Source organism: Palaemon carinicauda, chromosome 11 (genome assembly GCF_036898095.1).
Source record: "Palaemon carinicauda isolate YSFRI2023 chromosome 11, ASM3689809v2, whole genome shotgun sequence".
Taxonomy (NCBI): domain Eukaryota; kingdom Metazoa; phylum Arthropoda; class Malacostraca; order Decapoda; family Palaemonidae; genus Palaemon; species Palaemon carinicauda.
The window spans coordinates 112,430,619-112,446,577 of NC_090735.1; the positions used below are offsets into that span (position 1 = coordinate 112,430,619).

The 15,959-nt window shown below is 39.4% G+C and overlaps 1 protein-coding gene across 1 annotated transcript in view; it reads left to right on the plus strand.

Moving 5' to 3' along the window:
* LOC137650121 (uncharacterized) overlaps positions 1–15,959 on the plus strand; it is a 221,210-nt gene that overhangs the window by 110,901 nt on the left and 94,350 nt on the right. The window contains exon 3 of the mRNA XM_068383254.1: positions 11,954–12,068. Within this exon, the coding sequence (XP_068239355.1) occupies positions 11,954–12,068 (115 nt within the window). The remainder of the gene's footprint in view (positions 1–11,953; positions 12,069–15,959) is intronic.

Sequence of the window (15,959 nt, forward strand, 5' to 3'; positions counted from 1 at the left end):
TAAATTCTCTGGGAATATCTTAGTAGTCTTATACCCAAGGAAGCTACCAAACAGGAACCTTCCATCAGGACGCCATGGCTATCTCACCCAAAAATAGATTTTTCGCTTCGCTCAAAATCCGTTTTTACTGCCACTTAAACCATGTGTGAGACTGTACTCATCTGCTAATCTAGTAGCACCGGCAAAAGATGTTTCACGCCTATCTTCTATATATAATTTGATGTCTGGAGATATGTTATCTTTGAAACTTTCTAACAAAACTAAGTTCTTGAGATCTTCAAAATTATCGACTTCAGCGGAAGTCAACCAATCACAAAACGACCTTTCTAACTTCTTTCCGTACTCTACATAAGTACTAGTATCATCTCTCTTCAAACTTCTAAACTTCTTACGGTACGCCTCTGGTACCAATCTGTATGCACTAAGTACGGTTTCTTTCACAGTTTCATAATCTTTACTTTCATCCTCAGACAAACAACTATACACAGAATGTGCTTTACCACTTAAAACTGATTGTAAATACAAAGTCCACTGTCTTTTAGGAGCACCTATTCTGTTCATTAACTTTTCAAAAGACATAAAATATTTCGTAACATCTTCCTCATCAAATTTCGGTATAAGTTTAAGCACTGCACTCATATCTAAACTATCAGTGTCACTATTTAAAGATGAATTGCTCCCTGATCTGCTACCTGACCGACTGTTATGAAGAGTTTGTCTTAAACGAGCCATTTCTAACTCATGCTTACGCTGTTTTTCATTTTCTTCTCGCTTTCTTTCATTTTCTTCTCTTTCAGCTGCTCTTTCATCTCTCTCAAACGTTTCCTGTTCTCTCTTAATAACATAATCACGGAGATCATCGCCATCTAGACCAAGAAGTTTACCTGAATCTATTAAATCTCTCGTAATCGCACTCATTCTGTTTCTTTCTATATTCTCCCTGTTTCAATTGGTTATGTAGTCGAAAATTCTGGCAAAGGTCGCCAACTGTTACGATCCTCGTGGGGATCGAACCAGATTCTGTTGAATTAATTAACGAAATGGGGACTTTTCAACTACAACCAATTAGAGACAGTAGGAAATATAGAAAGAAAACTCGCAAAAGAAAACATAATTTTATTTACAACTAGTCAAAGGTGAATGTTTCTTGATTGAGTACTTAGGAAGCACTGAACTAAACAAAGAGAATCATTTGATTAAACTACACTCCAGCAAAATGGGGAACAGTCAAGATGGTAGATAAATAATACAAAAAGAATATACTACTCTTCACAGCAGCTCTCGACGGTTGACAGGAACGGAGATGTTTTCAGGTCTGGCGGCTCGTCGGGGGTAATGAGGGCGGGAGGCAACTCGTTAGGACATCTCGGACAAAGCTGGTTACGTCTGCATTCTCGTCCTTACGCCTTCTCTCCTTCACTCAGCTTGTTTGCCCTCTTTCTCTCTTTCTTTCTTGGGTTTCTTCCTCGTCTCTTTTTCGTACTGTCCTCTCTCTCTTGATCGCGTGGAAGTTTATATATCCCTGTATGGGAGGGGTTAACTATGGACAGGTCCATATAAGGAAATTTTCTCGTTTCTTCATCCTCATTGGTGTTCCTTGAAACCGCTGATAACACCTAGACGAATGCTCTGCTGGTGTAATCAAATTCCATGAAGTTGACTCCTTCGGCTTAATGTATATCTTTTCGGCGACACACTGTTATTCTTGTCCTATGGGTTCCTTGGTGCTCTATAGACAGGGACTCGTTGTGCTCAAAGACCTCCAACCTAGGCACATAACTTGACGATGGCAGCTTCAATAAACAATAGCGGGACCTTATCTCTCTCTCTCTCTCTGCTTCTCTAAGAGTAGAAAAATCACGTGTTTTAACATTCTTTCCTATATTATTCTATCTACCCATGACAATGAGGAGGTTACAAAGAAAGTCTGGAGAATAATTTTGCAAAGATCTAAAAGTTTTTAAAACAGGTTTCTTTTTGGCTTACGAATATTCAGATGAGTTAAGATTGTCTCGTGGTCTGCCACCAAGCTTGGTATAATATCAGTTTTTGTTATCATAAGTTTAGCATTTGTTATTACGAGATCAATTAAAGACGCTGATGTAGGAGTAACTCTAGTAGGTTTGTTTACTATCTGATCGAAATTTAGTTTTTTAATTAGTTTAGACATTTTATTCTCGGTCTTTAGCAGATCCTCATTAAAGTCCCCATAGATAAATATATGCTTATTTCGTAAAGTAATTTCTTTAAAAATATCAGAGATATAATCAAAAGAGGTTGCCGGTGCTTTGGGATGGCGATATACGCATCCTACAATAACAGAAGGAAACTTGCGATATTGAATCGAGATCCACTTATCTTCTACACCCTCACATTTTTCGATCTTTAAATTTATTTCGGTGACCTTCAAATAGTTTCTGACAAATATACATACCCCTCCACCCTGACCTTGATCCTGACGGTAGACATCATATAGGGGAATATTTATAAATGCGTCACTTATATTAGTGTATAACCATGTTTCGCTAACACATAAAATATCAATGTTTTGTTCGTTTAACATAAGTTCTATTTCAAGTTTATGACTTAACAAGGATTGGGCATTAATATGGACTACCGTTAACATATCACTGAATCTAGGAGAAGTCTTCCTGTTGGCACTATCTTCCTGGCCAAGATCCTAGTATTTGGGGTTTTGTTCACATAATCTACTTTTGTGACCAAATTCATAACATATGTTACATCTTAGTTTATGATCAAATCTGCAGTTCGATTGTTGGTGATTGAATTCACCGCAGTTATAACAGCCATATCTATTACCTCTAGTATTAAGATGATTACTGTAGTTGCCAGTTTTGTTATTTCTATAAGTATAGCCTGAGCCATTACTATCATTATTATATCTAGAACGCGTTTGAGAATTGGCATATCCCCCTCGAGAGAGGTTCTCTTTCCTAAAATACTTGTTTTTATTTTGTTGGGGCCTCGTTATATTTCTTCCCCTTTTCACTCGATTTGCCAACAATTCTGTACTTACATCTTCCATAGTATTAGTTTCGAGAATATTATTGTTAAAACTACATAAATTTGATTTAACAGCTTTCCAGTTGGAACAAACTAAATTATCTAAGTACTGTATACAGAGGAAATAGCATCTAACAATCTAATGGCACCTACTCTATTAAGTAAATCATAGCATTTATCATTTTGGCCATCGTAACAGTTAATATCTGGGTCGCCAGTTCATAGCTTGAAGAATTTTTGTGTTTTAATCTACGTAACTCCATTTTTATTACACCATTCTTCCATTTTGGTATTATATTCGGTTATTCTTTCAGGTAAATTATTTGTTTTCATTGATGGTACAAGCTCACAGACCTTTACCTCTATTTCTTGATTTTTCTCTTTGAGTTCAGCAATAACGGTGCCCAGATTGTCGATAATTCCCTCCACTGTAATATCCTCGACGAGTAGATCTTGAGTTCCACAATAAATGACGCATTCTTTAGGTGAATGTTCCAGCTTTTCCATTACCCAAGATTTTAGTAAGTCCATATTTGCTTCTGGTAGGGTTCTTACCATGACACTATCTTGAAGGTCACTAGACTTAACTTCCTTTAGACAGGAATCTCCAATGAGTAATACATTTTTCCCATTCAGTGGAGGAGTGATGGCTTCAGAGGGACATGATCCGTACTTATTTTGAAGGCTTTCTTGTAGATGTCTGATTTTTTCTTCAGCAAGGAATAATTTAGTTTGTAGATCTCCTATTATTCTCTCCTTATAGGCTAAAGAGTTATTTATAACATAGAAGTTGTCTTCTGTCTCTCTAACAAAAGTTTCAAACCTTTGATATAACTGTGCCGGGTTTGATATCTGTAAGTCACGGTCTCCATCTTGGCTGGGAGCATGCGATGGATGATTTTCTCCAATATTTTCATAATGCTCCATTAGTTTATCAATTAAGGCATCTTTATTCATCCAGATACCTCTTAGTCCTAGTTGACTGCAATGCTTTTGGAGTTTGCTTTTTGTGCATCTGGCAAGTGTTTGCTGTGAAGGACTGTTCAGCGACGATAAAAGAGTATTGCCTCTCTCTCTGTTTCCTCTCCGCATTTCTTCTCCTACTTCATTAGCAGTGTCTGGATACATATTTCAATTTTCTTACTGAAATATTTAGTTTTTTTGTAAGATTAACACTATAATAACTACAGTATTCTAAGATATCAAGAAACGATATTCGGTATTCGAGAGAAACAACACAGTTTTAGAGTCTTGACGTCATAAGGTGTTTACTGTGCATGCGCGGAAAAGGAAAAATTTGTGCAAGGGTCTCTTACTCAGATTTAACAGTTTTGAATTGCTATATTAACTATGTTCACATTAGGTGTAAGTAATCACTATACCACTATCATTGTCACTGCACATTCAACTTCAAGAATTAATCACCATTCTATGTCAGCCACTATTATAACCACGAAAAATAGCCATTTAAAGAGGAGCTCTTTAAACCGTGACCATACACGTGAGAGAGAGAAGAAGAACAGACAGAAGTGTATTGAGATTTCTTTCATTCCTTTTGCTTTAACAAAAGCAACCCACTTTTTCCAAGACGATTCATATTGTCTTCTAGTTGACTTATACTTGTATTCTTTTGAGAAGTCTATACTGCCTTTTGAGATCCCAAATCTTTTCTTAACTGCTACGGTGAGAAAATCATGAAATGAAGGTTTTTGGGTCTCTGTGATGAAGCAAAGACAGTCGACTTCTGAACCTTTTGAGATAGTGCTGGGTTCGGTACAAGGACCAGCCTCAGCCTCAGTTCCATCACTATAGGGAACCAGTTGCTCTTGGGCCACTTGAGGGCCACTAGAGCTGCCGTGCCCTGGAAGGATCTCAGCTTGTTGAGGACCTTCAGCAGGAGGGTGGATGGAAGGAACAGGAAATTCCGGGTCCATTCGTTCCAAACTAGGGACATGGCATCCGTTATCTCCTCTAGAGGGTCCTCGTATGGGGCTACATATCGAGGTAGTTTCTTGATGTAGCTCGTCGCGAAGAGGTCGATCTGCAGTTCCAGGACTTGTTCCAAGATGGAAGAGAATGAGTCTGCGTCTGGGGACCATTCTGACTCTATCGGCTTGGGCCTGAATAGAGCATCCGCTGTCACATTGCGGAACCTTTATAAGTGAACTGCTGATAGGTGCCATCTCTCTAGACAAAGGATGGCTAATATCACATGGATGATATGGGATGATCTCGAACCTTGTCGGTTCAGACATCTCACTATCACTTCGCCGCCCAAAATTAGCCTGATGTGGACTGATCTACGAGAGGAGAGTTTTCCCAATGTCCAGAGGACTGCCATGGCTTCCAAATTGGTGATGAGAAAGGCCTTGAACAGAGATGACCAAGTCCCTTTGACTTTCCTTTGATGGGAGTGAACTCCCCATTCTTTCGTCAAGGTATCTATATGGACGGTCATCGACGGCAGAAGTGATTGCAAGGGCACGGTCCTCATTAGGCTCTTGGCCTTCAACCATGGGTTGAGAAGTGATCGTAGTAAGGCCGGTTTCGGTCATTTTAGATCTCTTCAAGCGTTTGATGCTTATCTTCTCCAGACTCCTGAAGCATCTTTCAGCTGTGCTCTTAGCACTGGGTCTGTTACTGCTGTGAACTGGAGAGAGCCCAGTACTCTTTCCTGTTGGCGTCTTGAAATCCTGTCGGATTACAGTAGTCTCTTGACAGACCCTGCGATCTCCCTCCTCTTCCTTGAGGGAATGGAGAGACGATGTGACCTCAGGTTCCAATGGCTTTCCAACCATTGAAACCCTTGAGCTGGAGAGAGTCGAGACTTCTTGAAGTTGATTTTGCATCCCAGATGTTCCAGGAATTGGATAATTTCTTTAGATGCTTGCAGACAGCCGTTTCGGATGCTGCCTACACCAGCCAGTCATCCAGGAACGCTGCTACCTGAACACCTTCTAGGCGTAGTTGTTGCATGACTGCGTCTGCCAGTTTCATGATGATACTTGGGACTATGTTTAGTCCGAAGGATATGGCTCTTAGAACATACTTTATCTTCTGTAACTTGAATCCTAGGTAGGACTGACTAGAAGGTGCCAATAGGCATATGTGAGGTCTATCGAGACTGTGAACATCAATTTTTGTGACAGGGTCCTTATGTGTTCAAGGATTAACATCCTGAACTTGCTGTTTTTATGAACTTGTTGAGTGGCGACAAGTCCAGAATGACTGAGTTTTTCTGAGTCCTTCTTGGGAACACAAAACAGCCTTCTCTGGAATTTGATGTACTTTGCTTTCCATATAACCTGTATGCTCAAGAGCTATCGGGTATATTCTTCTAATGCGGGGTTGGAGTGTTGGAAGAATTGAGGAAATGATGGTAGAGACTTGTTCCGTTTCGATTCTAATCCAATCTTGATTAGGCCGTGGGCCCAAGAATCGAAGGTCCAATGATCCTGAAATTGTTGGAGCCTCCCTCCTACCGGAAGCGTCTCCTTGCTTCGATTGATCGGAGGGTTTACCTCCTCGACCGCATCCTCCCTTACCTCTTGAGGGATGTCTAGAAGAGCCCCGTCTGGATCCTTTACCTTTCAACCAAGAGGTAGTGGTCTGCCTCTCAAACCTGGGGTTGAATGCTGGTGATTGGGCAACCAGCTGTTGAGGAACCACTTGGAAGGTGGTCTGTGTTTGGGCCACCATTTGGGGCACCGCAGTCATAGTAACTGTGGGATGTTGTTGAGCAGGCCGACTTCTTCATCTTCCTTTTAGGTTGGGGACCCGCATCCGGGAAAACTTCTTTGAAGAGATGCCCCACTTCTGGAGAAGGTTCCTATTCTCCGTGATGGCTTTCTCGACTACCTCTTTGACTATTTCGTTCGAGAAGAGGTCTTTACCCAAGATGTTAGAAGATATCAGCTTCCTGGGTTCATGTTTCACTGTTGCAGCAGCGAACACGAACTCTACAGGCTCTCCTAGCCTTCATGAAAGCATGCAGGTCCTTTACTAGGGTGGCCATATGCATGTTGGCCAGGACCATGAGCATGTCTGGGGTACCTCGTTGGCCTGCTAACATCTCTATGCAGTTTTGTAGGGATAAGGAAGCTGCAAGTCTCTCCTTCGTCTCTTGTTCCTTGCACAAAAGAAAGTCAGAAAGTTTAGAGAGATTCTCGCTAAACTGTCGTCCAGCGATGTCCGCGTCCAGTTTCCCTACTGAGAAGGTTAGGTGGAATTCCTTCCATTCCTTCTGCATGGGCAAGGCTAACGACATAGGCCTGTACTCCTCTAGTGCAGGGCATGGTTTGCCTGCCTCCACTGCCTTGGCAACAGATTTAAATGCCTTCAACATAAAGGAGAAGGATATTGAAGCAGGAGCAAGAAAGGTAGGGTGTTTTTTGCTCAAGGCGGACACTTTTGACACCGAATAGCCCGCCTTTCTCAGGCTACTTGACAAGAGAGCCTGTGCCTTATCGTCGTCGAAAACCATGACCTCCTTCGGTTCCGTCTCCTCTTTTGGCATTGGTTCATGCTTCAGTCGAATGAAGCAATCAGGGTAAGCGTTAAAGCTTGGCCAAAACTAGATGTTGTCTAAGGGGACAGCTCCCATCTTCTCTGAGATGTAGAGTTTGCCGTTAAAAATCGGCATAAATCCGCATTCCTCCAGGGATTGGTTTTGGAGCAGGTCGGGAGGTCTTGGCCTCTGGGTCGCTTGTATGACCCTCGGGAGGCGGTAAGTGGAGCTTCACGGAGCTCTCTCTTGAATTTCGCTTCCCTTGCTTCGCCTCGTTTGCGAATGTTCTTCATTAAATCCGTAAGATGGGCCAGTGCCTGGCTTATGTTGTCCAATGGAGTGGTAGAAGGTGAAGACGTCGAGGGTAACGACTCCGGTGCCGGCACAGACGGAAGGAACTCTGACTCGACATCATCATCTTCTTCCAGAGGTAGAGTAGACTCCTCCTCGGGATGATCCCTTAATAGATCCTTTTCAGTGTCCATAGACACTTCTGACATCTTTACCTCCTGGTGGATGTCTATACTTTGCAACGCCTCCCTGACATCCGTCTCAATGGCAATCTGGACGTAGGGAGGTCCGAGTCATGCTTGGTGCACAACCATTTCACTACCCACTTTCCGGAACAGCAAGCTACGCATCCTATCGTTAGGTAGGTATGGTCCCGGAGAGTTCTTCTGGAACCCTCTTACCCACTTGCGCAGCTTTTCACATGCCGCATCCCTCGACTCCGTTGACTTGGGGTCGTCGAAACCGAAGGTCACTAAGGTCCGGCAGATATTGCAGACTTGGGGGTCCCAATATTGCAGAGATTCGGTAATGATGGTGCAGTGGGAATGAGACCTGCACGCTTTGTGACCGTAGAAGTTCCTACTCTTATAGTTGCAGAAGATCGCATCGCATTTCATCAGGGGTTCCTCTTGTAAAGAAAGGAAAATAAAATGAGTGTACGATTGTTTATCTCACATGATAAACAAATATGCAATTATTCATATTTTAATCATTATAGCTTAGGATAGTAAGCTAGAAAGAAATAGGGAAAGACACATACTTTTGTATCCCTCCCAGCCAATAGCTGTGACCTCCCCCCAATATTAAAGATATAGTTTCCTTTATCAGGGCAACTCAGAAGAGAAGGGTTCTAACCTCTAGGGATAGAAAAGTGTACACTGCCACTGACCCTTCTAATCATTTAATATTGTGGTGTAAGTATTAACTGATTTCCAATCAGAGTATTGAAGGAATTCTATTCTTTCAATATTGCATTGGTCCCAGCTTTAATAAGATCCTAAAAGCATGCGCTAAACTCAAGCCAGCAACCCCTCCAAAGCCCATCATGTGGTCTTTTGACAAAGTCTTGCACCATGCTTCGAATCTAATCAATGAGAATTGTACACTAGCGGATCTAACAGACCCAAGCCAGCAACCCCTCCAAAGCCCATCACGTGGTCTTTGGACAAGCCTCGCACCATGCTGCGAATCTAAACAATGAGAATTGTACTTTAAAGGATCTAACATAGAAAGTTATTTTTCTGTTTGTCATAGCTTCAGGGTCTAGAATTAGTGAAATAGTGGCCTTATCTAAAAATAAGGCCATATTCAGTTTCCAGACAGGAGAACTGAACTTCTTTCCTGATCCTGCTTTTCTTGCCAAGAACGAGCTACCCACCAAGAGGTGGGGTCCTTGGAGAATCTGCCCACTGAAGGAAGATACCTCTCTGTGCCCAGTAGGTGTCTTAAGGTCTATCGTTGAAGAACTTCAGACTTCAAGGGAGGACAGCTCTTCAGAGGCGAAAACCTCAGGATCAAACCTACCCCTAAGACAACTGAGAGCAATGCTCACCTACCTTATTCGCAGAGTGGATCCTGACTGTACACCCGCAGGTCACGATCCAAGGAAAGTTGCTTCTTCGTTGAACTTCTTCCAACACAAGGGCATTGGAAGACTCCGCTCATACACTGGGTGGAGATCATCCAGAATCTTTTACAAATGCTATACGAAGCAAGTACATGAAATAAACATCATGTGGTGGGAGCGGGTAGTGTTATAAAACCCATCGTCTAGCGCTGCGATGAACAGTTAACTGCTTTGGGACTTTCCAGTGCATCAGGTGCAGGGGTACATTTACCCTCGAGAGCAAATCACAACGATGATTAACACGCTGTTCCATATAGGTGTGTATCTGACCAATAAAACCAGTGCCGAGTGAACTGTGTTCATGCATTCCCAAAATCTGTACAAGTCAGTCATACTTGGTTTCACATCTCTATTGAGTGGCATCATTTCGATGAAATTACATATTTTTTCGACAAGAGAAAATATGGACCCTGATGTGTTTTCAATGCTGGATTAGATTCATACCCTATTGTAACTACATTTGATAATCTAGCTGCAAGGTAGAAATACTAAACGTATTTGCATCTGATTGCTGTTGTCTCAGTTACAGACGAATAAAGCATACTAGGGTTTTAATTAAACCCTAGAAGGGCCCAACTTGAAATCAGAGTACAGATTTCCAAGGTATGTGAAAGGTAATCTCTAAGTTTTACCTTCCGTCCCTACGGAAAATCAAGCCTTGAATCCTTGTTCTCGATGTTGACACTTTCCCTGCAGGGGGCAGGAAGCCCTAAGCCAGTTCCAAGCTTAGTGGAAATGACAGAAGACAGTAATGTCATATACAGGTCTAAGAGACCAGATAAGGACCACATTCAAGGTAGAAGGCCCTTACACAAACCCACAGATATAGTACTTTCAAGTTATTTCTCTGGTAAGCTTCCATCAGGACGACATGGCTGAGCCCAAAAAACGGATTTTGAGCAAAATGAAAAATCTATTTTTGGGTGAGATAACCATGTCGTCCTGATGGACCCACCCTTTTTACTGACCCCACCCGAAACTACTCTCTATCTGCGGCTATTCCTGCTTAAACACAAGTAAAGGAATGGTGGCCGGTAGTAGTTCGGATAGGAGGTCCACCGGGTACCTAGATCGGCACCCCCTTCTTTCGCCGCTCTTCCCCCTCAAAGAGTTAAATCTGTTCGGGGTGAAGATTGCTATGTGTCGTATCTAAAAATTACATCCCCTGATATTATGCAATATCCTTAAATTTTTTATTATGGATAAATTGCGCCAGGAATTAGAATTCTGGAGACCTTTGGTTAATTCTCTGGGAGTATCACTGTAGCAAATATCCCTTAGAAAGATATCTAAAGGAACCTTCCATCAGGATTACATGGCTATCTTACCCAAAAATAAATTTATCGCTTTGCTCAAAATCCATTTTCTCAGACAAAACTGGTCATAAAATTTAGCGCTTTACACGGTAATATACGGTAATTAGGAAACATTTAGAAATAATGTTGAATTTGATTGGTTATATATATCCTTTAAAGAAGTACTTGAAAATTTGCTTTAGGCATGTTAATGAGTTATTCATAGGCTTTAAAGCACTAATTATCTCACTTTTGGAAAATGTATATGTCCTATTCTGAAAAATAAGGAAAGTTTTCTAGGTCTAAACCAGGAGGGTGTGCATATTTATGCCCATCTCTTGTGTATGCTATCAGTTAATTGTAATTCAATTATTAAGTTGTCAATGTGCACTATTTCAAAATAAACATTATTAGCTTGAAGAAAAAAAGTTGTTTTTCGTTTTGTATCAAATTCGTGTTTAGATCTGGTTTCATATACTGTACATTAATACATTACAGTATATGAAATTACATAAAATATTGCACACAGTGTTATTCAGGTTCTGGATAAATAGAGTGGTACTGCAGTTACCATTGTATGAGAAAATTTTATGGACAGTACTATAATTTGAAAGTTCTTTAGATTGTCTATGAAGTTACCTTCATTAGCTAGAAATTTAACTACATTAATTCCTATTCATTAATCAGAAATGTTACCCATTATTTTCTTTCTTTTCTCTTATAAAAATCAGAGGCAGATTTTTATCATGTTTGAGACTGCTATTTTCTTAAAATGCTTTGAAGTGAGTCAAGATTGATATATAAAGTTAGCATACAGCATTTTAATATGGTGTGGAGTGTTGTTATATGTTCTATGTAGCCCTTCAACTTCCCACATGCTTCAGCAATTTGACACTCGGTTAAGTGAACAAATCTGAATATTAATCAAAGATCCTATAGTGTATTTTATACTTAAAACTCTCAAGATATCAAACAGTCAAGAGTAATTTTTATCATAATTTATAGTCTAATCCAACTTATTTTAGTTATAATTCATTAAGAAAATTTACCTACAAAATTTAGCTTTTCTTAGAGGTAGCTCATAAAAAACTAGCATTATAAAGTATGTGGTAAGTAGAGCTATGTTCAGTGGCTACAACCAGTAGTTTTGTTTTTTTTACTGGAGGATGTTACATTGAGGAAGGTATTAAGTAATCCAATATATTCTAGAATATGATGGGTAGCTCAAGTGTTGGAGGCTCAAGTGTTGGAGGTTCCAGCGTTGGCACTCCATCCTCCACACGTGAGAGCACGCCCGTCAGCGCAGTCAGTAACAGTCCTCCAGGTTAGTATGTCTTGGAAAATTCTACTGGACGTTCATAAGAATTTACAAGTTATATTACTAATTGAGACTTACACCATTCTATTAGATATATAGTACTTTACATTAGATATTTTTATGGGTTGTTGACAATGCTAAAGAATTTTGAATTATCTTATTTTAAGGCCAAAGGAATTTACTGATGATGAAGATTTCTAGATTTTTATGAAATAAAAGGATAAATTTTCCTTATGAATTAATCTTTAGGTATTTTACTTTCTTATTCATTACTCTCAGAATAACATCCCTAGTGAAACTACTGAAATTAGGCCTTAGAAGATAAATGTTTAAAAAGGCTATACTATGCTGTATTTTTTTTGTCTGTATTTTATTTTTTCATTTGAAATTTCTAAGCTTTATATGTGATCACTTTCTAATTGTACATTTTGTCATCCTAGCTGATGTCTTCATACTTAGTATAAACTCTTTGTGTATTAAGGACTTTTTCTATCAATCATTGTGTATAGTTGGTGGAATGTGCTATGTCTACTGACTTGTTTGTTTCTTTGAACATCCTCTATTGTTCACATTGCTCTCCTTTCGAATCTGATTAAATTTTGACGTCTGTCCTGAAATTGAAAATTTCCTGTTCATTTTCTTTACCATACCCCCAAAGTGTACTATTTGGGATCATGTGGCAATGTATGGCAGTACTAATCATGTGGGTAGATCATATTCCTTTGTCTTTAAGTTCTCTTTTCATTCTAGATGCTCAAGTACATGCTACTCACTTCAAATTGTGATTTTGTATCTTCAGAAATTCTATAGAGACGTATTATTTATTCAATTTAAAAGGATTTCTTCTTGATTCTGTCTTCTTGTGATGGTTGTTCAAAGGATTTACTGCTGGGAGATAATGATCCTCATTCTCTTTGTGTCACGATGTGGACAAAAGTATGGTTTCAATAGCTTTTATGAAGAGTGTAATTCCCTCTCAGATCTTCTTATGAAGGATTATCTTCACTTAGTAGCTGATCACATAAAAGATTCCATTTGTAAAAGAAATATTCTAGTACAGGTAATTCAGGGTAAAAGGTAGAGAAGACTAGTCTTGTTGAAATTTGAGTAAGTGAGGTTGCTAATGCCACAGCAGCTATTACTAAATGTGCTGGAATTGACTACTGAGCTTCATAAACTTTTTAATGATCCTACTTTGTTTGTGTAACTTAAAAAGGTCAGTGAGCCATCGTGCAATGACGGCATTGCTAGCCTAACCTACTCTGATTTGAATCTTAGGCGAATTCTTCATGTTGGGGGTAGCGACTCTGTTATACCAGTCAGTAAGTGCTCTGTTAGTACACAGCATATTATAGACTTGGTAACCTCTCTTTGAACCTTGCTCATCAGTTACTATAGGCCTTCTGTCGTAAAATCCTTCTGTGAACTGATCATCTCTATACGAACACTGAATTCTGTGATAGAGGACTGGGTTGGGAGTCTGGATTCAAATATACACTTATTAAAATCTTTAGAATTCTTCTGTTACAGCTGAGAATAAGTTACATCATGTTTTAAGTGATAGTAGGCTCAGCCACCTGCTCTTCTCAAATTTTCCACTACAGAATTAATGAAGGTGTTAGTACAGTGGCTCAAATGCCAAAATGAGTCCCTTGCCAGGTGCAGGCGCAAAGTCTAGTAAACAAACTAAAGAAAGGCTTGATTATCCAGTTTAGAGGATTCTATGTAGCATGAACATGGAGGTGAATAGGTAGCAGAAGAGGAGACTGAATCGAGTGTGGTATCTTATGTTTCATTCTTTAAGAAATCTTATTGTAGAATTATACCAAAGTAGAATGGTTAATATTGTAGTTCTTATTTTCTTATATTATTAAGTGTTGCTGCTCCTAAAATGATGTACAGTCAAGCCTCAGTTTTCGTGGATTCAGTATTCCACATATTTAGATAAACAGAATATTTTGAAGTTTCTTGGCGGACATTCCCGTTGTCAACTTGGTTCGGATTGTTGCAGTGTGTGACGATCTTATTCTCTGCAAATTATCTCCGTTTAACCTCTCCAATTTAACTGTATATTGCTGTTGGAATAACATGATACTATCCACTACAGGGTATACCATTAATAATAACAATAATTATATTTGTAATACCAATTAAAAACAAACAAATATACACTAATTTTATAGATAACACGTAAACTATTCAACAATAGACCCATTCCATAGAAATTTTAATGACGAAAATTATTACAAGAGGCTATTCATACATGCAGTAAGTTTAAGTAATAGTTGATTATATGAAATGCACAATAAAGAATATTGATTTTTATTTGTTATAAGAAATTCTCTCTCTCTCTCTCTCTCTCTCTCTCTCTCTCTCTCTCTCTCTCTCTCTCTCTCTCTCTCTCTCTCTCTCTCTCTCTCTCTCTATAATGTTGACATAGCTTTTGTGCCTTTTTTAATCCTGGTCAACTAAAAAACCCAGTTGCTGCTTCTTGGTAATACTAAGTAGTAACTTAAGATTCTGGCTGTTCGTGGATGTCTAGAAATCCCAGTAATCGCTAGCCTTCTGCTGTCAATCATGGTGCGAAAACAGGCTTCTGCCTTGTACTACTCAATTGGGAGCTGTGGCACATTAGGTATAGGCCAACTTTGAGGAGTCTTAACTGTTGGTTTGGGAGCACTTAGGGGAGGTTAGGGACAGAAAAGATGGAAAGTCATCCAGGATTAAGCAGATGTGGCAGCAGGTGGGTAACAATCATCCACTCCCCTTTTTAAACTAGTGGTCACAAAGCTAATAATTATAGAAGTTATTAGGTGAGACTTCCAAAAAGATACACATTACACAATATCACAGAGATTAAAAATGAGTGAGAAACTGAAGTTAAAGCACAAACATGCAAAATGCCAAATAATTGGTGCGTAGACTTCAAAGAAGATACGCTGCAAACCTGCATTGTAATAGTGTATGCTCTGTCAGCAAGAACAGGAAATAGAAAAATTGATAAATAAAAGCCAAGAACTAAGAAAACAATTGATAGAGATCATGTCCAAGTTCCAACAGTTAGAAATAAGGAACAAAGATGATGTGGTAGAAAATGGGATTAGTGTCTAAGAAATACAAAAAAGGTAAAATCAAGGAAAAAAAAAAAAAAACAGAGTTCATGAAACCCACTAGAGGAAGGGTAGCTAAGGCCAAGAAGGCTCAACAACAGCCTAGAAATGTAACTACCACCGAAACAGATTCACCCCCTTAGCAGAGGAAGAGAAAGATGAGACGTTGTTAATTGGAGACCCTATGGTGTAGGACCAAGGGAAGCACTTCGGCCTTAAAAGAGGAGAAAGATCAGGCCCTATCCAGGTGCCAATGCAAAGAAGATAAAAGAAGTGGTCAATAAAATTATAACAGAACAAGAAGCCCTCTATAATTGTTCAGGCAACCGGAAATAACCTATTCCAAAAAAAGGATACTGCTGGCCAAACAGAACCTTTGGTTAAACAGCTAGAAAAAACTGTTGAAACGGCTAGAAACAAGACCAATAATACTATAGTTATAGGTATTCTCTTAAGACTCGATGTCAGCCACTTCATCTTCAGTAAGGCCATAGGGATAAATGAAAGGCTTAAGGCCACATGCCAGAAAAAGAAAGTGAAATTTATAGATCTTTGGGACACTTTCTATGGAAAGAGAAAATTATACAAAATGACTGAATACACTTTAATGAAGAAGGCAAGAGCGTATACGGAAACCAACTTATTCTCAGCCTGTACAATTACTCAAACACATTACACCAAGAACAAACTAGACCCTTAGCAAATCTTCCAACAACAAATAGAGGACATTTGGTTGAAAACTTCGATAATGCAAATAAAAAAAGGGGCTAGTAAATTAGGGAAACTA